The 21,433-nt window shown below is 44.7% G+C and overlaps 1 protein-coding gene across 1 annotated transcript in view; it reads left to right on the plus strand.

The window, feature by feature from the left end:
* The window catches only part of SLC27A2 (solute carrier family 27 member 2), a 47,698-nt gene that overhangs the window by 21,152 nt on the left and 5,113 nt on the right, over positions 1 to 21,433 (plus strand). Inside the window, exons 4-8 of the mRNA XM_002717806.6 lie at positions 1,760 to 1,884; positions 11,825 to 12,019; positions 16,451 to 16,541; positions 17,267 to 17,465; positions 19,246 to 19,343. Of these exons, the coding sequence (XP_002717852.1) occupies positions 1,760 to 1,884; positions 11,825 to 12,019; positions 16,451 to 16,541; positions 17,267 to 17,465; positions 19,246 to 19,343 (708 nt within the window). The remainder of the gene's footprint in view (positions 1 to 1,759; positions 1,885 to 11,824; positions 12,020 to 16,450; positions 16,542 to 17,266; positions 17,466 to 19,245; positions 19,344 to 21,433) is intronic.

Below are 21,433 nucleotides of genomic sequence, written 5' to 3' on the forward strand. Positions count from 1 at the left end.
TCTCTAGAGCATCTGATTTAAACTTCTCTATTGGTCCACGTTCCTTATCTTTCCCTGTTCCCACAGCTTCTCATCTGGCTTGCCATCTCTTCGCTTTCCTTCTCAAACTTTACTACTCAGATTGGGGTTGCCATTCCCTCTCCTTCCAGAATTTATGCCACTTTTGTACAGTAAGGCCTGGTCCAATATTCACCTCTTCTAGGAAGTTTTCTCCCTCTATAACAGAACTATAAACTTTTTCTCCCACATTGCATTTCATTTTAAGTAGTCACATGTGTTTGTGTGTGTGTGTGTGTGTTTAGAAAAAAAGACAAACATGCATATACATATATGAGAGTGCTTCAAAATATTCATGGAAAATTGGATTAAAAGATAAGTTTATGGGGCCGGCACTGCAGTGTAGCAGGTAAAGCTGCCTCCTGCAGCATGGACATCCCATATGGGCACTGGTTCAAGTCCCAGCTGTCTCACTTTCAATTTAGCTCCCTGCTAAAAGCCTGGGAAAGCAGCAGAGGATGGCCCAAGTGCTTATGCACCCTCGTGAGAGACATGAAAGAAATAGATAAGTTCATTTTGGTGCAAAAAATTTTTGAAATCCATGCATAGTTTTTCTTAATACCCATTTTCCATGAACTTCTTAGAGACCTCCCATGAATTATTTTACTATTGCTATTGTTGTTATCACAAATTACCATAAATTTCATGGCTTCAAGCACCATACATTTATTCTCTTACTTTCTGGAGGTCAGAAGTCCTAAAATCAAAGCGTCAGCAGGGCTGTGTTCCATCAGGAGCTCGGGGAGAGAGGGAATGGAGGATTCATTTCCTTGTGTTTTCCAGCTTCTAGAGGCTGCCTGGATCCCTTGGCTCATGGCCCCTTCTTCCATCTTCAAAGCGTATCACTCCATTCTTTTGTTTCCAGTATCCCATCTCCTTCGTCCACCTTTACTTTGCCTCCCTCGAGTAAGGGCTCTGGTGATTGATTACACTGTGCCCACCCAGATAATCCAGGATAATCTTCCCATCTCAAGATCCTGAATCACACCTGCAGAGTTCCTTTGGCCACGCAAGGCAGCACGTTCACAAGCTGTGGAGATGAGGATGTAGACATCTGCAGGGGCCACTGTTCCGAATACCTAACCTGTCAGAGAATACTCCCTTGCTTGCTCAAGACCTAAGCTCCCCACTGTCCCCAAAATTAGGTCTGACTCTTCCACCTGGCACTTCCAAGTACTCCTTGGCTGCAGCTGCTCCTCCCAGTGAGTGTCCCATGACCCAGCCACTCTTCCCCATCCCAGTCCCAGGCTCGCTGAGTCTCAGGCATCCTGTCTTTATGCTCAAGCCTTTTCTTCCACATGGAATTTTCTCATCTCTTTTCATGTTTATTTCTCAATACCTCATGTAAATCTCCCTTCTTTCAAAATAAGCCTTTCTCAGCTCTTGCTCCCAAGAAGAACTAATCTACAAACACACACACACACACACACACACACTCCCTTAGAACCTCATTTGAACCTCTGGTATCCTGCACACTGACTTTAATTAAACTGACTTTTCTATGTGTCTTCTCTTCCCTAGATTGGAAGCTTCTATAGGACAACTTGTATTTTAGTCATTTTTTGTACTGAATAAACACTCAACAGTTATTTGTGAAAATAATTCATTTTTACATTTCTACCTTTCAAAAATGACAAATCTAACTGGAGAGGGGTTTTTTGGTAGAATTTCTTTATTGATGCTTTCTATGCCTTCTCTGTAGGTGCTACTATTGCTTTGAGGACCAAATTTTCAGCCAGCCAGTTCTGGGATGACTGTAGAAAATACAATGTCACTGTCATTCAGTATATTGGTGAACTACTTCGGTACTTATGCAACTCACCCCAGGTAACACTCCCCATGTTTTAAGATCTTTCTGAAATGGAAAGGATGAGAATTCAAGTCACTTTGGGCCATACTGGGCTTTAGCCAAGTATATATCAATCTGCAGTTTAGATCACAATTGTTCGGTATGATAAAGTGGTTGGCTTCATATCTACCTTTTAGAGGGAACTTACTAGATGTCAGTTGCTATTAATATGATCATGATTAGGATTCTCTGCCTTTTTACCTGTTTTTACATCTTACCCTGAACCGAGCGTATCCTCTGCCTCCCTTTCTGCTTTTTAAATGCTACTGTCAAAGCCCATTTCAAATGATCTCTCATTTGTTAAACCTACTTGGGCCACTCCAAATGAGTCAGGACTCTCTTCCCTATGTCATGTTGTTTCTATCCTTCTGTGTCCTTTGCCACATTGCAGGTGTTTATCTTCTTGCTTCCCACCTCACTAGGCTGCAGCTCTAGGTAACTAGGCAGAGACCACATTTTGTCTTTTTGCCCTCCCTTACGTCAAAAGCGAGCAGGAAACTTTTACTTAAAGCTGTTTAACGAGTAAATTCCCATGTGACTGAGAAACCAAGCAAGTCTGTCACAGGCTTGGAACAGATGCCCCAAGGTAACTCCAAGGGCCTTGGATATGTACCCTGTTTGCATACATCCTGCCAACTTGATGGGGTGTTGGCAAGAGCTCCTCCCGTCCAGGCTCATCAAGGATCTGGAGGCCAGCCTAGGGACTGGGGTGGGGCTTCTAAGTGGCACTGCTAACATTTTGGGTTCATTAATTCTTTGTTGCATGGACTTTCTGTACATGTAGAACATTTAGTGTCATCACTGGCCTCTGCCCACAAGCTGCAGTTGCCTCCACTCTCAGATCATAATCATCACATCGTCTCCAGATATTGCCAAATGCCTTCCTTCAGACTAAAGCCCTGGGCTAGACCATGCAGTAAACTCATCAGGCTCTAATTTCTTCAATCTGTTCAAACAATATAAAACAAACTTAAAGGATCACTAAGTTAATCAACTAATATTGATAGCACCTGCTTGGTTCAACGTCTATACCAGCTACTGTGTGGCACAGAAGGAAGTGTAAGATTCTCTCACCCCAGTTCTCGTACCCCTCATTCCATTCATTACCTGCCCAATATCTCCTCGTCAGAGAGTCCCCTCTTCCTCATTATCCAACACCTCACTGCCCACCCCACTACTGCTTTTCATGGCACTTATCACTGCTGACAGCACAGTGTATGTGACTCTTGTCTGCCTCCCCCCAGTAAATGAAAGCTCCATGCAAGCAGGGCTCTCTCCACTGCCTGATCCCCAGCACTGAGATCTGTAACTGGCACATCAAAGGTATCAACATATTGTGCTGAATGAACCTCTAAAGTCTTGTCCCTGAAACATGTTTAAGTTAGTTAAGGAAAATAATAGAAGTATGTTTGCCAAAAAATATTTGAGCTTAGCACATATTATTCTGTTTTTTTTTTTTTTTAGCAGAGTCAACAGTTTCATGAGGGTCATAATTAGCTGTGAGCTGAGCTAGGAACTTTTCCACAGCAATTTCTGTGAATGTCATTATTGAATTTTTTTCACATGAGTATTCCACTTGGTCTTCAAGATTACATGCTTCTCTAACAAGGAGCAGAAATCCAAATGGGACCCTGCTGTTTGGCTTTTCTATTCCTTTCTCTCTTTCTTAAGATTTTATTTATTTATTTGAGAGGTAGAGTTATATACAGAGAGAGAGGCAGAGACAGAGACAGAGAGACAGAGAGAGAGGAGAAAGGTCTTCCATCAGCTGGTTTACTCCCTAAATGGAGGCAACAGCCAGAGCTGGGCAGATCCGAAGCCAGGAGCCAAGAGCTTACTCCAGGTCTCCCACGTGGGTGCAGGGACCCAAGTGCTTGGGCCGCCTTCCACTGCTTTCCCAGGCCATGGCAGAGATCTGGATCAGAAGTGGAGCAGCCGGGACTAGAACTGGTGCCTATATGGGATACCAGCACCACAGGCAGAGGATTAACCACAGTGCTGCCCCCCCCCTTTTTTTTAAGATTTATTTATTTGAAAGGCAGAGTTAGAGAGAGGCAGAGGCAGAGAGGGAGAGAGAGGTCTTCCCGTCCCCTGGTTCTCTCCCCAAATGGTTGCAACGGCTAGAGCTGAGCCAATCCGAAGCCAAGAGCCAGAGCCATCTTCTACTGCTTCCCCAGGCCATTAGCAGAGAGCTGGATCAGAGGTGGAGCAGCCAGGGTTCGTGCCAGCCCCTGGCTTTTCTTCTTTACCATAAAGGCATCCCTCTGTCAGTTAGAAGCCTCCTAGGGGAACATGTGTTGCTTCTATTAGTTCTAATGGGAACTCCTCTTAGACTGGAGAAAAACAAACATGTTTGTATGTAGCTCTCTTCAGTCTCGCTCTGTTTCTAATCTCTCTCTCTCTCTCTCTCTTTCTTCCCCCTCCCCCGACATGAAGGTCCACCTTTTTTCTCTTAAGGTTGTCTCCAATGCTGAAAAACAAAGCCAGTCTGATTAGAGTTTTATACTTTCAGAGTTTACTGTGACTTGGTGTGTCACTCACAAATGATCCCTAATCTAGAAGCAGGGCTGGAGTTCCTGGTGTCTGTTGCTTCCTCACCCTGAGTTCTGTGCAATACTTGTAAGAATTGTATGTAATGATCAGAGTTTTCTCAAAAAGTCTTTCCTTTAAGATTTTTTTTAAATTATAGTCATCATGGGAACCCCAGATTCTATGGATTGAAGAGGATTTTTTTTTATTTAAGAGGCAGAGAGGGAAGGAAACAGAGGAAGAGAAAGTGTGTATTCCCATCTGCTGATTCACTCCCCCAAATTCCCACAGTGGTCCATTCTGAGTCAGGACCAAAGCCGGGAGCCAGGAACTCAGTTCAGGTCTCCCAAATGGGAGGCAGGGATCCAGTCACTTGAGCCATCACCACTGCCTCCCAGTGTCTGCATCAGCAGGAAGCTGGAGTCAGGAGCTGGAGACTTGAACCCAGGCCCTCCAACATGGGACACAGGCATCTTAACCTACATCTTGTCTGCTAGGTCAAATGTTGGCCTTTAAGAAGAATTTAAAGAAAGATTGTGTCAAAAAAGATGTCTCAAGAAAAAGTGGAGAAAACTAAAAAAATGGTGGAATATTCTGTGTCAGTGTAATCAGTAACTTTGTCACCCTTAGAAATGGGCTATCCCCGTAGGAGTTAACACTACCAACCATTCCCTACCACTGGGTAGCAGGCAGGTGACTCATACCTCAACTGAGCAGGGAAAGAGAATGACAGCCATCCACGGGCATGATGGGGCTCATCAGGCAACTCTAGGGCCAGTGTTGGGAGGTGCTGGCTGCTATGCTTCTGCTCCCCCTTCTTAACCATGTTCAGTAGCTCCCGTGGTCCACCAGAGGATTGCGGAGGAGTATTTCCAGCCTCCCCTAGCTCAGTGATTCAGGTTTGGTTCCAGGTCCTTAAAGTAATGCGTAAGAACAAGGACTCTGAATTAGTAAGATAGTCACATTTCAGCTGCCATCAGCCAACAGGAGAAATGGCAGTCCCTACTTGATAGAAGGTCTATGAAGACAAAATGATAATGTATGGAAAGCACACAGCATACCTGGAACTTAGTAAATGCTTACCAAACAATGACCATCATTATCATTTTCCATGCCTAACAGTATGTAACTCATGGTAAGTGCTCCATATATCTTCATTGAATGGATCAGTGAAAATTCTACCCCCGCCCCATACACAAAGAAAGAAAAGAGAAGACATTCAAATCAGTCAGTTAAGCACCTCCATCTGAATTTAAATAGGAGGTTGAATAGCAAAGTTATTGATCTAAGTGGTTTTTGCAGTATTCTGTTGAATATCCTTTATCCATTTTGCCTGCCTTCCCTTTTTAGATTTGGGCCTCCACTTCCAGAGCCCCTGTTTCTAATGAAAGACCATTCTGGGTCATTGCTTGCAATGTGCTATTGTCAGCTCACATTTTGTTTATGTGGTTGCCTAAAAAATTAACATAATTTAGGAAAACAAATACTTGTTAGAACAAGAATTGCTAGCACTAAGTGTTGCCTTCCCCCCACAGTTACTGGAGCTACAGCAAAGATCTGAAAGAGGTGTTGTGCCACCTGCTGAGGGTGTGACCTAGGCAGGAGGAAAAAGGGGGGAAACCAGAAAAGGGTTCCAGGGGCCACGTGTAAAAATCATCATATTTGGAAAGAGAAATAAGAGAGGCAAAACCTGAAAGAGGTGAATAGACTCAACTTACCTCCCCAGTGTTTGTCTGCCTTCCCTCTAGAATTAGATAACTGCTCGGGCCCCTTCCAGCCTGTGTCTTCCATCTCTGCATCACCCTCATTCTGATGGCAGCAGCACAGAGTGACAAGTGTCCTGGGAACAGGGGCAGGCCAGGAGAAAGAGAGAAAGGGAGAAGAATCAAGATTTGCCAGAGAAGGTGAGGTTTGAAGAGCACAACGAAGTGCTCCAGGCAGGCCAGAAAGGGAGGGCTTCAGGTCAGCTGGACCAGCATGTGAGGCCATGGGATGAAGGCCCTGGCCCACTGGGGACTGCAAGCCGTGCAGTGGGAAGCCAGGCTGATGGGTGGCCCAGCTGGCAAGGGCTTGACCCCCCAAAAAAAAATTATGTGCACAGGTTCCCATGTGGAAGGATGATGGGAGATGCACTTTTAGTCTGTCCTTTTGGCTGCAGTGGGGAGGACACAGATGCCTCTTCTGTAAGGCAACAGGTGGTGCCTCATCCAGGAAGGAGTATGGCACAGTAGTCCTCAGGAACAGGGCCTTGGGAAGTGTTTTTAAAGATTTATACATTTATTTATTTGAAAGGCAAAGTGAGAGAGAGGTAAAGCCCTTCTGCCTTATCAATTCTTGGAAGTCACTCAAATACAAGGAAGGCAAGAGACATTGCAACTGTGATTGACATAGTCCAGAAAGCTGAAGGATGGCAGTGGCTGACACAGCAGAGCTGGGGAGGTGAAACTCACAGGACAGGTGCCACAATGAAATGTAAGACTACCAGCAAAAGAGAGCGAGAGGGAAGATTCTACAGGAATGACGCTGGAATGGCCAACAGCACTGCAGGCTGGAAGCTCTGTAGCCCCTCCCTCAGGAAGCTTCTAGAGAAAGTGTTCTGGCCAAACAGAACAGGAAAAGGAGGGTGAGAAAGAAAGATGCAGGATCCACGAAATGGTCAAAGATGTCACCAAGCCTGGAGGGCAACCAGTCCAGACTGGAGCAGGAGGAAAATGGAGAAAAGGAAATTTTATTATCTAGTAGATTTCACCATGAGGGACATTTTATTTTGAGGCTATTGGAGGGTGAGGAAAATATGAATAGAAACTAAGAAAGGGGCTGGTACTGTGGCATAGTGGGTAAACCCACCGCCTACTGAACCAGCATCCCATATGGGTGCTAGTTTGAGTCCTGGCTGCTCCTCTTCCAATCAGCTCCCTGCTAAAGTGCCTGGGAAAGCAGCAGAGGATAGTACAAACCCTTGGGCCCTTGCACCCATGTGGGAGACCCAGAGGAAGCTCCCTGTCTCCTGGCTTCAGATCAGCCCAGCTCCATCTATTGTGGCCATTTGGGGAGTGAACCAGTAGATGGAAGATCACTCTCTCTCTCTCTGTCTCTCCCTCTCTTCCTGTAATTCTGCCTTTCAAATAAATTTTAAAAACCAAAGAAGAATTTTTTAAAAAGAAACTAAGAAAATGAAGTAAATGGGGGGGGGGGGTCAATGAACTGCCAGAGAAACAAAACTCTGTGCAGGAATTTATCCAAATGACTGGGCTCATCGTTGGTGTGTTATGAACAAAACAATATGAGCACTGGATATGAATGTAAGCAAAATTTGTGATACTGGAAAAGTGAGAGAGGATTTAACCTTCATCCAGCACAATAAGAAACCTAAAAGTAATGAGTCAAAAGTAGTATAAGCACTGAATTTAGAAATATGGAGATAAGAAGAAAGAGCTACAAGAGGTAAAGGTGTCCACCCCATGTAGTAATCTGGGGGCAAAGAGCGAAAAAAGATGGAAGGAGAGAGGGAGCAGGAAAGGGGAGGGTTGCGGGTGGGAGGGAAGTTGTGGCGGGAGTGGGGGAGAAGCCATTGTAATCCATAAGCTGTACTTTGGAAATTTATATTCATTAAATAAAAGTTAAAAAAAAAAAGATAAGTGGAACGCACACAGCAGTCTTCATGGAAGGGCCTGTTAGTACTACTTCATTCTTAAACTGTGAGTGTCACTTGCTTTCGTTTTTCCTTTTTTTTTAATTCATTTATTTGAGAGGTAGATAAACATAGAGACAGAGTTCCTATCCACTGGGTCACACCCCAAATTCCCACAATGGCCAGAGCTGGGGCTGAGCCAGATCCAGGAGCTGGAAATGCAACCCAGGTCTCCACAAGGGTGGCAGGGACCTGATTACTTGAGTCATCACCACTGCCTCCCAGGGTGCACGAAAGCAGGAAGGTGGAATCAGGAGCCAGAGCCAGAACTGAATCCCAGGCACTCTAGCGTGGGATGCAGGTGTCAACCGCTAGGCTGAACACCTGCCCCTTTTTTTCTTTTCTCCTATCAAAGAAAAGAGTGCTCTCTGAAAACATAGAGATCTGGATTTGAATCTTGGAGCAATGACTTTGCTATTTTTGTAATTGTAGACAAATTATTTTAATATTTCCAGAGCTCCCTTTCCTCGGTTGCAATATGAAGCAAATATTTATGCCCACCATGTTTTGGTGGGGTTCTGTAGAAACTGAAGTGTGACACTACAAGCCACGTGCCTGACACATAAAGAAGCCCTCAACCAAAGTCTTCTCTTACTCTAATGCCTGGTGCATTCCTCCCTGGACACCCTGACCTCTGACCTTTCATCAGTCATGAAATCCCAGTGTGGATTCAAGTCCCCAGGTGTGTTTGCACGTTACACCTCAGCTCTGTTGTGGAATAGAATGTATGATCCTAGTTAAGCAAGGTGACCCTTGACCTAAAAATCAATTCCTTTAAGGAGTGGCTTTGGTGATAAACAAACACAGCTTCCCCTGTGGGAAGGGAAAACTCAGGTTTCTTACTGTTAGCCCCTGTTGAAGACAAGCTTAGGTGAGAACCAAACATCTTAGAAGATTCCAGGATCTCCCATTTGCATCCACGAGCATTTCCAGCCTAGAGCCTTAATCCCTTCTGCAGCTGTAATAAGATCCCTCGGTTGGATGATGAAAACTGAGCCCGTGGTATTGTGATTATAAGCTCAGCTACCTGCCACCCACAGGAGACTGCTGCACCTGTGAGGCTGGCCGGCTTCCCAAGGCACCTGCACCCTCCTGCACCCCAAGCCCTGCCCTTGCACTGAAGTCCCAGCCACCAGCTATTGAGCTGCCACATTGAGGCCTTCCTGATGGAGGTTATTTATTTAACTGCAGGGACATACTGTATGCAAGCCACAGATCCAGGCACTGTGGGGGCCCTAGAGATGTATTGGCCTCAGAGGGGTTTACCATCTAGTGGGGCAGTTAGGTGTTCACCAGGCATTAGATGCAGAAGTGAACCACACGGTTGGGAGAGAGCTGACTGTAGCCACATTTGGAGCCGAATGAGTAAAGTCTTGGCTTCTACATGGGCACGCTGCTTCGGAGCTCCTCACGTGGGCCTGGGAGCAGGAAAACACCCAGGTCAGCAAGTTCTTTTTAACTAAGTATTCTTCAAATATTTGTGATGTTTTATTCTCGGAGTAACAGGAAAGCAGCAGTTGGGTGGGGGAGGTCTCAGAAAAGCTGACAACCCTTCCTGAGTGGGAGAGTGTCATGTGCCCAGCGTGGCCCTACAATTCATTATGCAGAGGGGACACCTGAGAGCAAAAGTCACAGGCATCAGTCAGGACTGGCCCTGGCCAACAGAAATGTCATCTCCCTATATGTGTGTGTGTGTGTGTATGTGTGTGTAGTTATAAAAGAGAATCGAGTCAATGACTCACGGACCCGGGGAGCCCATGAAGAGAACAGAGTCCCACTCAGCTGGATGGGAACTCTCGTGCAGCTTCTAAGGCTTCTCAGAGGAGTCCCCCCACCCTTGAACACCCTGGTTCAGAACCCCTGCTGTGGGGCCCAGTCCCTCCCCAGGAAGGCTGCTCGGGAGCCACACTTCTTAGCACTGACCAGTTCTGTCCACCCTCTCCGGTGAGGACTCCTGAAAGAGTTTCCACCAATCAGCTATTCAAAACTGAACACATATTTGCCTCTTCCTGGCCCAGAAGTAGTTCCTCCTGCATGAAAACCAGCTCAGGGTTTGTTTTGGTTTGGTTTCAACAGCTACATCATAGTCACACACACACACACACACACACACACACACACGAGCGCCAGCCTCTCTCCAACAGCTCTTTTCAAAGAGGAGCTCTTACTCCAAAGTCACTTCACAATGATGGCACAGTGGGAGAAATAATGCAGAAAATGTTCTAACGGAAGCAGTTGCTATTGGATCCAAGAAGTCAACATCTGGTGTGTGAGGAGAGTCCTAGTTACCTAGCGTCCCATTCTGTTTTCTGTTAAAATAAAAGGCCTAGAGTAACAGAATGTGCAAGTCAGAATTGCCCGTGTTTTCTTGTCCCTTCCACCAGGCTGTGGTGTCGTGAGGGACGTAAATTGTCTTAGTAATGCAAGCTATCATTAAAAGTGCCACTGGTGCGGACCCGTCTACAGGGGTCTGCTAGCTGAGTAAGGCTGAATGGAAGGCAGCCTGCTCCCAACCCCACCTCTCTCACTCACCCACACTCTCCTTTCAAGTCCTTATATTCAAAATTGCTTTTCCTTTGTGACTTTTATTTATAGCAAAGCCCATTACTCCCAGGCCAGCCGTCTGAGGCACCTGGGAGCCAGCTTCCTCTTTCTCTTCCCCTTCTCATCCCATTAGGAGAGCTTTGTTGTCTCAGTTCAGCTCTAACTGGTCCTGGGACCTCTGGGTCTCTCTGTTAAATGAGGGTGTGATCAGCATTCTTCTCTCCAGGTGCCTCCAGGCCCTAACATGATTGCTCTCTAGTGACTTCGTGGAAAACAGAGATGCCTTCCCCCAACCCTCCGTGTTCCCAGTTTTCTTCATCAAGTGAAAACCGTGCCTTCAGCATGAGGGTCCCTCTTGTAATAGAATGTGTCCCAGTCTCTGGTAGGTCTTTCCCAGGTGACTCCTCCATACTGGGAATTCACTGATATCCACCAGCTCTATCAAGAAATTACTAATCCCTCATTCTAACTTGTTTAAAAATTTATTTATTCATTTATTTACTTGAAAGGCAGAGTGACAGAAGAAGAGTGGGAGAGACAGAGAGAGATCTTCCATTCTCTGGTTAACTCCCCACATGACTGTAACAGCCAGGTGTGGGCCAGGCTGAAGCAAGGAGTCAGAAACTCCATCCTGGGGTCCCACATAGGTGGCAGGAGCCCAAGTGCTTGAGCCATATTCTACTGCCTACCCAGGCACATTAGCAAGAAGCTGGATCAGTAGTGGAGCAGCTGAGACTCAAACCATCACTCCAATACAGAATGCCAGCATCGCAAGTGGATGCTTAACCCACTGTGCCACAATGCCAGTCCCTTATTGTTATCTGGACCAGATATGGATTAAGCAATGGCATCAGCTGGTTCAGTCCAATTGTTTTCTCTTGTGCCTTAAAAATCAAAATGGGAAAATCCACGTCTTTGTCTTTCTAGCTGTTAGACCATAAAGCTTGTATTAGAGGAAGAAGGGACAATGCCTGTGGGTGACAGAAAAACCATGCCCTGATGTGAGGTGACTTTGTAATCAGCATAAATATGTAATAACATAAAGGCGATGATTAGTATAAATTAAACATTTCAAAAATGATAGCAATTACTACTTATAAATACAGGCTTTAGAGATGTTTCAGTTTGGTCTCCTCCTTCTCCCCCTCCTGCAGAAACCAAACGATCGTGATCATAAGGTGAGAATGGCGCTGGGCAATGGCTTACGAGGAGATGTGTGGAGAGAATTTGTCAAGAGATTTGGGGACATTCACATTTATGAGTTCTATGCTTCCACTGAAGGCAATATCGGATTTCTGAATTACCCAAGAAAAATTGGTGCTGTTGGAAGAATAAACTACCTACAGCGTGTAAGTACACTGAAAAGTCAGAGCATGTGCTCTTTCCAGAATACAGAGATTTCTTTTTTTTTTTTCTTCCATTAGTATTTGAGAGGAATAGACAGACAGGAGAGCTCCCATTCACTGGTTCACTCCCCCACAAGTCCACAGAGCCTGAGGACCAAGGCCGGAAGCCAGGAACAATCCAGGTCTCCCACGTGGACGGCAGGGATTCAGCGACTTGCATCACTGCTGCCTCCCAGGATGCCCGTTAGCAGGAAGCTGGAGTCAGGAGCCGGAGATGGGAAGCAACCCGGGCACTCCTATGTGGGACACAGGGGTCCTGGTGTCTTAACCACAAGGCCAAATACCTGTGCCCATAGACATTTCTGGAAAGTGAAGTTGTGACAATGTTATTATCAGAATTTGATGCTGCACCAGAGTCGTGACCCATCTGCTTCGCCAAGAGAGGTTGTCCACATCATTTGTGAGGAAGCCCTCAAAAACTCAGGCGCCGCCAGTTAAAAGCATCTCTGTTTCTATTAATAATAGCACATTATCCCTTTGTCAGCTCCAGCTGGCGTGAAGTCTCCCCAAGGCCATTTGCACTGATGTCTTAGAAAACACCTGGAGGGTGCCAGCCCCTCGAGATTACGTACATGGTGAGACATCAAAGGGGTCTCCCGGAAGCTCATGGAAAATGTGTATCAAGAAAAAACAAAGCATGGTCTCAAACTTTTTTGCACCTTTTAATTCTATTTTTCCAACAACTTTTTGTAGTGCCCTCATACCCAGGTGCAGAGCCCTAGCCCTTGGACTGTGGATTCTATTGTTCTGAGGTGGGCCCAGATCATTTTTTAAAAGCTGTGCAATATTCAAGAGAACAAGGAGGCATCCCAGTTCTAGGATCTAGTGAATGTTGGTGTTCACCTAGTAATGCTACCAGAAATTTCTTAAAATTTATTTTTGTGTATTCAGAAGAGACAGAGACAGACAGAGATCTTCCACCTGCTGTTTCGTTCCCCAAATGCCCGCAACAGCCAGGGCTGGACCAGCTGAAGCCAGGAGCCGGGGATTCTGTCTAGATCTCTCACATGGGTGTCAGGGACCCAAGTTCTTGAGCCATCACCTGCTGCCTCCCAGGGTGCACAGTAGCAGAAAGCTGAGATTGGAAGCAGAGCCTGGACTTGAACCAAGGCACTCCAATATGGCTTGCAGGTGTCTCGAGCAGCAACTTAACCACTGCACCAAATGCCTGCCCCAAACACTGCCCCAAAAACAGCTCACACAGCAGTCTCTTTTTCCTGTCAGTTATTTGATTGCCAGAGTCCCTGGACAAGCTGTCTTTTTCTATGCTCAGGCAGTCAGTCTCCCAAATAACCAATAATTTGCAAAATTTCAGAAATAGTCCATGAATCCTGAACCTCCACTGACTTGAGCACCCGGTATTGTCACTTTGTCCCTGGGCAGCCCGTCTGCCTGGCCATGAACTAGCCACACCCCAGAGCTTCCAGGCCACCTTCATCCCCAGGAACTGACTAGGAGAAGACAAGGACAGGAGTCTGTGTGTGTCAAAGCTCTGGCTCGGGTGAGCAAATAACAGATCACCATACCTTGGGCAAGTCACTTCTGTTCCTTAGGCCTCAATTTTGTCATCTGTAAAACAGAGATAAAAAGAGAAAATATTGAATCCAGTGCCTGGTCCATACTTAATATTACTAAGGGGAAAGGGTCGCTAAAAGGATTAAACCCACTATGAAAAGCCTATGGGGTTTCTAGCTCAATGCCTGCTACATGACAGCATTGATTAATCCTCAGCCATTCTGTTTCTCATAGTCCAGCTTGGGTCCAAGGTGCCTGTTTATGGCAGCCAAATCAACACCATGCAAGTTCCTCTCCTGCCCTCCAGACCTGCGCCTTCAGTAGGGTAGCCACTGGCTACACACACGTGCTATTTAACTTTAATGTGAATGAAATGTTGCATTCAGCTCTTCAGCCAGTGTCCACGTTTCAAGTGCTCCACAGTCACATGTGGTTACTGAGCACTACAGAGAGCAGAGTAGATACAGAACATTTCCATCACCCTAGAGAACCATGCTGGTTTCACAACTACAAACAGAGAAGCAAGTTCCCATTGGCCACTGGAAATGCCAGCGTGAGGCCTCAGCCATTTCTGGTTAGCTCCCATCTAACTTGGACTAACCCAAACCTTGGTACCAAAGCTAAAAAACTTTTTGGGTTTTTTTGGTTTTGTTTTTTTATGAACTTTTTTTAAAAGATTTATTTATTTACTTGAAAGGCAGTTACAAAGAGGCAGAGGCAGAAAGAGAGAGAGAGAGGTCTTTCATCCGCTGGTTCACTCCCCAGATGACTGCAATGGCTAGAGCTGCGCTGATCTGAAGCCAGGAGCTTCCTCTGGGTCTCCCATGTGGGTGCAGTGGCCCAAGTCCTCTACTGCTTTCTCGGGCTATAGCAGAGAGCTGGATGGGAAGTGGAGCAGCCATGACTTGAACCAATGCCCATATGGGATGACGGCATTGCAGGTGGTGGTTTTACCCACCACACCACAGCACTGGCCCGACTAAATAAGTTCTGAAAACAAGAAGTGCAAAAAGCTGAGTTGAGGCCTGGTGCAAGCTCTCCATGTTGCTTCTGTTGATGCTCAGAAGGCAAGTTAAAAGCACCTGTTTTTCAGCCTCAGAAGTTAGAGCTGTGTGTTACAAGGGCCTTGTTTTCTCATACTTTTACTGTCATGCTTTATTATCTGGTTTTCTACTTTAGATAAAACCCCATTAACATATAAAAGCAAATAAAGGAGAAAGAGGCCCCTGCAGTTGATGTAGGAAGAAGCATTAGTTACCACCTAGCCTTTTTTTTTTTTAAGATTTATTTATTTATTTGAAAGGCAGAGTTACAGAGAGAGAGGAGAGGCAGAGAGAGAGAGAAGTCTTTCAACTGCTGGTTCACTCCACAAATGGCTGCAGCAGCCGAAGCTGGGCCGATCTGAAGCCAGGAGCCAGGAGCTTTTTCCAGGTCTCCCATGTGGGTGCAGGGGCCCAAGGACCTGGACCATTTTCTACTGCTTTCCCAGGCCACAGCAGAGATCTGGGTCAGAAGTGGAGCACCCAGGATTCGAACTGGCGCCCTCATGGAATGCCAGCAATGCAGGCAGAGGCTTTACCCACTACACCACAGTGCCAGCCCTACCACCTATAAATTTTTTACATTCTTATAAATAAATAAGATCTAAATTTGCTGACCATAAATGCTACTTGTTTTTCAATGGCAGTATCTGCTACCAATAAGGCATATGAGGGGCCAGCTCTGTGGTGTAGCAGTTAAAGCTGCCATCTGTAGTGCCAGCATTCCATATGGGCACTGGTTTGAGTCCCGACTGCTCCACTTCTGATCCAGCTCTCTGCCATGGCCTGGGAAAGTATTAGAAGATGGCCCAAGTTTTGGGGCCCCTGCACCCACATGGGAGACCCGGAAAAAGTTCCTGGCTCTTGGCTTTGGATCACGCAGCTCAGGCAATTGCAGCCAATTGGGGAGTAAATCAGCGGATGGAAGACCTTTCTCTCTCTCTGCCTCTCCTTCTCTCTCTGTGTAACTCTGACTTTCAAATAAATTAATTAATTTAAAAAAATAAGGTATATGATTAGTTATTTTATCACAGACTTGAACATAAATTTAAAATGAACTCAGTAACTATGGCTAATAATTACCTCCAAATACTATCATATTTTTTGTTAACAGGGAAAATAATATGCTTTATTATTGCTCTTTCTGAATTAAATCTTTGTTCCATTGAATTATATCTTAAATATTATTGAGTTTTAATAATGTTATAGTAAGGGGCATGAAATAACTATGCCTTTGGTCCTTAAATATTTTGAATCACATATCCCTGGAAATTTGAAACATGTAACAAAAGCATATTAATATAAGATTTTAAGAACTCATTTGTGACACACTCACCAAGACATATATATATGAATATTTGTATCGCAGTATTTATAATGGTCCAAAACTGGAAATAATCCCATTAACAAGAGAATAGATAAATGAGTTGTGGTATTTTTATACAAGGGAAAATTGTGTGGTGATAAAATGTAAATAAATAAACCCCTAATAGAAATATCCACATGGATTGAATAACATCACAGATACTGAGTGAAAGCAGAAGACACAAAGGCGCACATTTGTTTCATTGTTTGAAATTTAAGATCAAACGATGGCAGCCAAAGTCAGAATACTGGTTAGCTTCCTAGGAAGGGGCAGGAGAAAGCTTTCCAGGTGAAATGAAACTGCTTTCTGTCTTGAGCTGGTGGTCGCTCCATGGGTATGTACAAACGCAAAATTTCATCAGATCGCACATGTCAGGTGTTTTATGTTTATACCCCAATAAAAAGAAAAATTAAAGTAATTTTACTCAAATGCTATGTATTTTAATTTTGCTAGAAAGTCATAACCTATGAGTTGATTAAATATGACGTGGAGAAAGACGAACCTGTCCGTGACGAAAATGGATATTGCATCAAAGTTCCCAAAGGTACAGTGGGCTTTTTGTTGAATTAACCTGTGCCTTTTCTTATCTTGAACAGATGACTTTCAAGGACCAACATTGTTTCCACAGAGGCAAAACTTAGCAGACTGGGAGAAAATGAGATTTATTGAAGTACCCTCGAAATAGTTACAGAAATTCTAAAAAATGCTAATTTACCATACATGTAACAAAATTATTATAATTTTAAACCTACCTTAACAACTTCTTGCTTATAATACAAGTGTTTTATGGAAAGGAATATATTATTATGGTTGCAAATCTCTACTTAGCTTTAGGTAGTCTTTAACTTTAGGTTTTTGTCTAATTATGTGTATAAATAATTATTCAGGAGAAGAGTCTCATTAAGATAATTACAAGCATGTGGTCATATGGAATAGTGTGTAATATAGGTATGTGTGGTGTACAAATGTGTATATATGAGATATGTATATACATATATACAACGTATCCATGAGGGATCTCCAAAAAGTTCATGAAAATGGATATTATCAAAAACTTTCATGAATTTCAAGTTTTTTGCACCTATATAATCTCTTAATTTTACTTTCCATGAACTTTTTGAGATACCCTTGTGTATACATAGATTATGACACCATCTGCAGCCAGTTTACTGCCAGTGGGTCAAATGACATCAGTTTTAAGAGAAGGTTGATAATAAACTTTGCTTGCCTCTAGCTCATAAAATAGTAAGTTACTTTCTTCTGCCTTAGGTGAGGTCGGACTCCTGGTTTGCAAAATTACCCCACTTACACCATTTAATGGCTATGCTGGAGGAAAGACCCAGACAGAGAAGAAAAAACTGCGAGATGTCTTTAAGAAAGGAGACCTCTATTTCAACAGTGGCGATCTCTTAATGATTGACCATGAAAATTTCATCTACTTCCATGACAGAGTTGGAGATACATTCCGGTTGGTTTCTCCGAATTATTGAGCCAACACCAAACACACGCGCGATTTGGCTTACTCCTAAATTGGAATCATATTCCACTTTGCTCAGGATGCTTCACTTCCTTCTGTCTGCTTACATGTCAGTTCAACCTCCTGTGTTCCCAGAGAATCTGGGCAGAACACAGGAAGTGCCGCTCTGCAGGGCACAGTCAACGGGTTGGGCAGCACCAGATGAGAATAAGGCAGGAAACCTGTGTCTGATTTTTGGCACCTAAAGCCCATCCCACTGATCACTCTTAGAACAGCCAGGGATTTTCACAGAATTTCCATTCATGGGATTTTTTTTCCCCAGATAAAATCAAATGCAAATTAGCGTGGAGCCGATCTGGCTGAAGAGGAAGTGAGGGAGTCTAATCCTTCCTCCTCTCCTCCCACCCTCCCACCTTCCCACTTTCCATCTGCAACCAAATGGTCTCCCACAGAACTCCCCAAGTCAGCACAAGGAAGTTACAGTCATTCTAATAGCACTGACTTCTGAGAGATTTAAGAATTTGTACAGAACAAAATTCAACTCTTTATTAAGTGAAAGAGAGTACCTGCCTATGTTCTATTAACAATCTACCTATAACACAAAATTAAGATTTTTCTCTTTTTAATTAAGAGTTTTTGGCAGGGAGTTGGGGGCAGGGGTTAGCATTGTGGTATATTAGGTTAAAACACTGCTTGGGATACCAGCATCCATGTTGGCATGTCAGTTCAAGTCCCAGCTGCTCCACTTCTCAAACAGCTTCTTGCTAATGTGCCTGGAAAATTGCTGATCATGGCCCAAGTACTTGGGTCCTTGTCACCCACATGGGAGACCCAGAGGGAGTTCCCAACTCCTGGCTTTGGCCTGGCCCCGACCTGGCCCTTGTAGCCATTTGGGGAGTGAACCAATGGATGGAACATGTTTCTCTGTCTCTTCTTCTCTCTCTGTTGCTCTGCCTTGCACGTAAATTTAAAAAAAAAATTTTATTAAAAAACTTTTTAATCATGAAGGCTTGAAATACAAATATTAAACTATGAAATAGATGTTTATTAGTTTAATTAAATAGCAACTTAAGCTGATAAATAAGAAAAGATGCCTAAACACAGCAAAAAATAGTTGAGATTTGATTTCCAGTGCCCTTGTTCGCCAAGACTATATTTTTGTTGTTGTTGTTTCTGTTTATTTAATTGAAAGGCAGAGTGACAGAGAGAGAAAAAGAGGGAGACAGAGGGGGGTCTTCCAACAGAGAGAGCTTCAGTCTTCAGGTTCATTACCCAAATGTCCACAACAGCCAGGACTGGGCCAGGCCAAAGCCAGGATCTAGAAACTCCATCGAGGTTTCCCAAGTAGGTAGCAGGAACTCAAGTACTTGAGCCAACATCTGCTGCTTCCCAAGTTATTAGCAGGAAGCTGCATCAGAAGCAGAGGAGCTGAGAATGAAATCAGTACTCTGATATGGGATGTGGGTTTCCCAAGAGGCAGAGTAACCCACTGTAGCACAACACCTGTCCCACAAAGGCTGTTTTTTAACACTAGAATAACATCATTCTGTGTGTCATGTTTCATATGGCGAGATGGAAATTCCCTGTTTTATTGCCTTTTACACCTCAAGAAGGATGCCTTCACCATGACTAAGTTGGAAAATGTGAGGGGCCAAGATGGGGAAGAGGAGATGAGCCACGGCACGGGGTTCAGGAGGAGACGCGCCTGCTCTCTGTTGCAACCTGAGCCAGAAACCACCAGTGACCTCTGTAACCGTGCCCTTTCTTCCAGGTGGAAGGGGGAAAACGTGGCCACCACTGAAGTTGCCGACATAGTGGGACTGGTTCATTTCATCGAGGAAGTAAACGTGTATGGAGTGCCTGTGCCAGGTACATGCAGATGTTAGAAATCTGTGTCTAACCCCAAACAGTTCCTGAACATCAGGGTAACCCCAGGTTAAAGTTTGTCAGTGCTTTCTCTTGCCAGCTGGAGAATCTTCCAGCAACAAGGGAGTAAAGAGCTTGTGTCTGGTTTGTGTTCCATTGTACCAAGCCAACTCAGTACATCCGAAGCTGGCCTTCCTCTGGGGCTTAGCTCCCAGATCTTCTTGGGCTTTGAGGCCCCCAGTTGCAGGGGCCTGTGCTGTACCTGGCACACCTGAAGAAAAGACCCCTCAAGCTTGAGAACTGGGAAGTGGTGCCTTGGCTCTGAGCTGAGAGCAAGTGCAGCTGTTAAAGAAAACACTGGGCAGGAGGTGACTTCATGCAGCCTCTTCTCTAAAGCAGGTTCCTGACCCCAGCCCAGCCCACTGAGGCTCAGAGAGCGTTGTCTACATGGTTTCAACTGCAGGCCTGCCTCTGCTGACAGAGCGGGGAAAGCCATGGACTAACCTTGAGTCCTGGTTGTTTGACTTCAGGCAAGTCACTCAAAGGAGGGATAACAGTGGCCATGTAGTTGAGATTGTCAGGAGAACTAATTCGTTTTAATTATATAAATACTAACCATATACTTATCAAATACATATGAAAGTTATCACAAAATGATAGATGTCAGAGAAGGGTAAAACCTCCAAAGCACCACCCAAATGTAAGGTGCTAGAGGTATTGTTATTCCTGCCCAAACTCGGTACTGGGGATTCTCACCTATCTTCAAAGTGGAAATCCAAAAGTCACTTTTCCCCAAGTCCCTGGACTGTGATGGTTTCACTAACCTTGCTCTGCTCTTATTTTTTTTAATGTATTCACTTGTTTGTTTGTTTACTCATTCATTCATTCATTTTTGGAGCCAGAGAAGCAGAGGGAGAGAGAGAAATAAGAGAAGGAGAGAGATCTCCCATCCATTGGTTCAACCCCAAATGGCCACAATAGCCAAATATGAGTGGGGCCAATGCCACGAGCCAGAAACTTCATCCAGGTCTCCCACCTGGGTGGCAGGGACCCAAGTACTTGGGCCATCTTGTGCTGCCTTCCCAAGCACATCAGCAGGGAGCTGGAGCAGAAGCCAGGCAGCCAGCAATTGAACTGGCACACCAATATGGGATGTGGGCATCACAAGCCGTGGCTTGTCCCACTGTGCCACAGTGACAGCCCCGTTCTTTGGTTTTTAAAGAATATTCGAGATTCTCTTGTCCGTTCCTCTATGACCCTGTGACAATAACACAATGGGAAGTTTAGCCACATCTTGGGTCCCAGAGTGTGAGCAGCCACAGAGTCCTCATACTGGTCTCAAGGAAAACACAGTGGACTTCAGGCTGACTTAACAAGTGTCCAAGTCATGGTTGTCATCTGTGGTGCTGTGCCCGGCTCCTGCAGACCCCTCGTAGGATACTGTATGTGCAGATGGGTACCAACATGGAAGAACCTATGAGAAGGTGAGAGAACCCAGGAAATGGAACAGAAGTTCCTCCAAGCAGGGTTCCAGCAACATCAGCATTGCCAGGAGTTTATTAATGATGCCCACCCAGACCCACTGAGTCAGAATCTCTGGGGTAGTGCCTGGGTACTGTGTTTTCATAAGCCCTCCAGTGACTCTTAAAGGCATTAACGTCTGGTTTGGAGGTGCTGAAAATATTCTAGAACTAGATCCTGGTGATGACAGCACAACCGTGTGAGTGTGCTAGTTGCCAACAAATTGTACACTTTAAAATGGCCAAAATGAGGAGCTGTTCGTGGTTTTGGCACCATTTAAAAGAAAACACTAAATAAATTCTAAAAAGCACAGGAGTCCAGGAGGTTGGAAAATTTTGGTAAATCATCAGAATCATCAGGAAAACTTTTTAAAACTCAGGAATGATCAGAATCTCTGGGATCTGAGACTCAGAATATGCATATCTATTTTTAATTCCCAAGTGAGTCTGAAATCAGGTTTGGGAGTCACTGTTAGAGAGTGAAAGGTAGGAGGCCAATGGCCTTCAAAACGTTTGGAAATCAGACAAGCAGAACCAAGAACGAGTGTGTTTTGCATTGCTCTGGTGATCGGA

This window comes from Oryctolagus cuniculus, chromosome 12 (assembly GCF_051225735.1).
Source record: "Oryctolagus cuniculus isolate XC-2025 breed Fujian yellow rabbit chromosome 12, ASM5122573v1, whole genome shotgun sequence".
NCBI classification, from domain to species: domain Eukaryota; kingdom Metazoa; phylum Chordata; class Mammalia; order Lagomorpha; family Leporidae; genus Oryctolagus; species Oryctolagus cuniculus.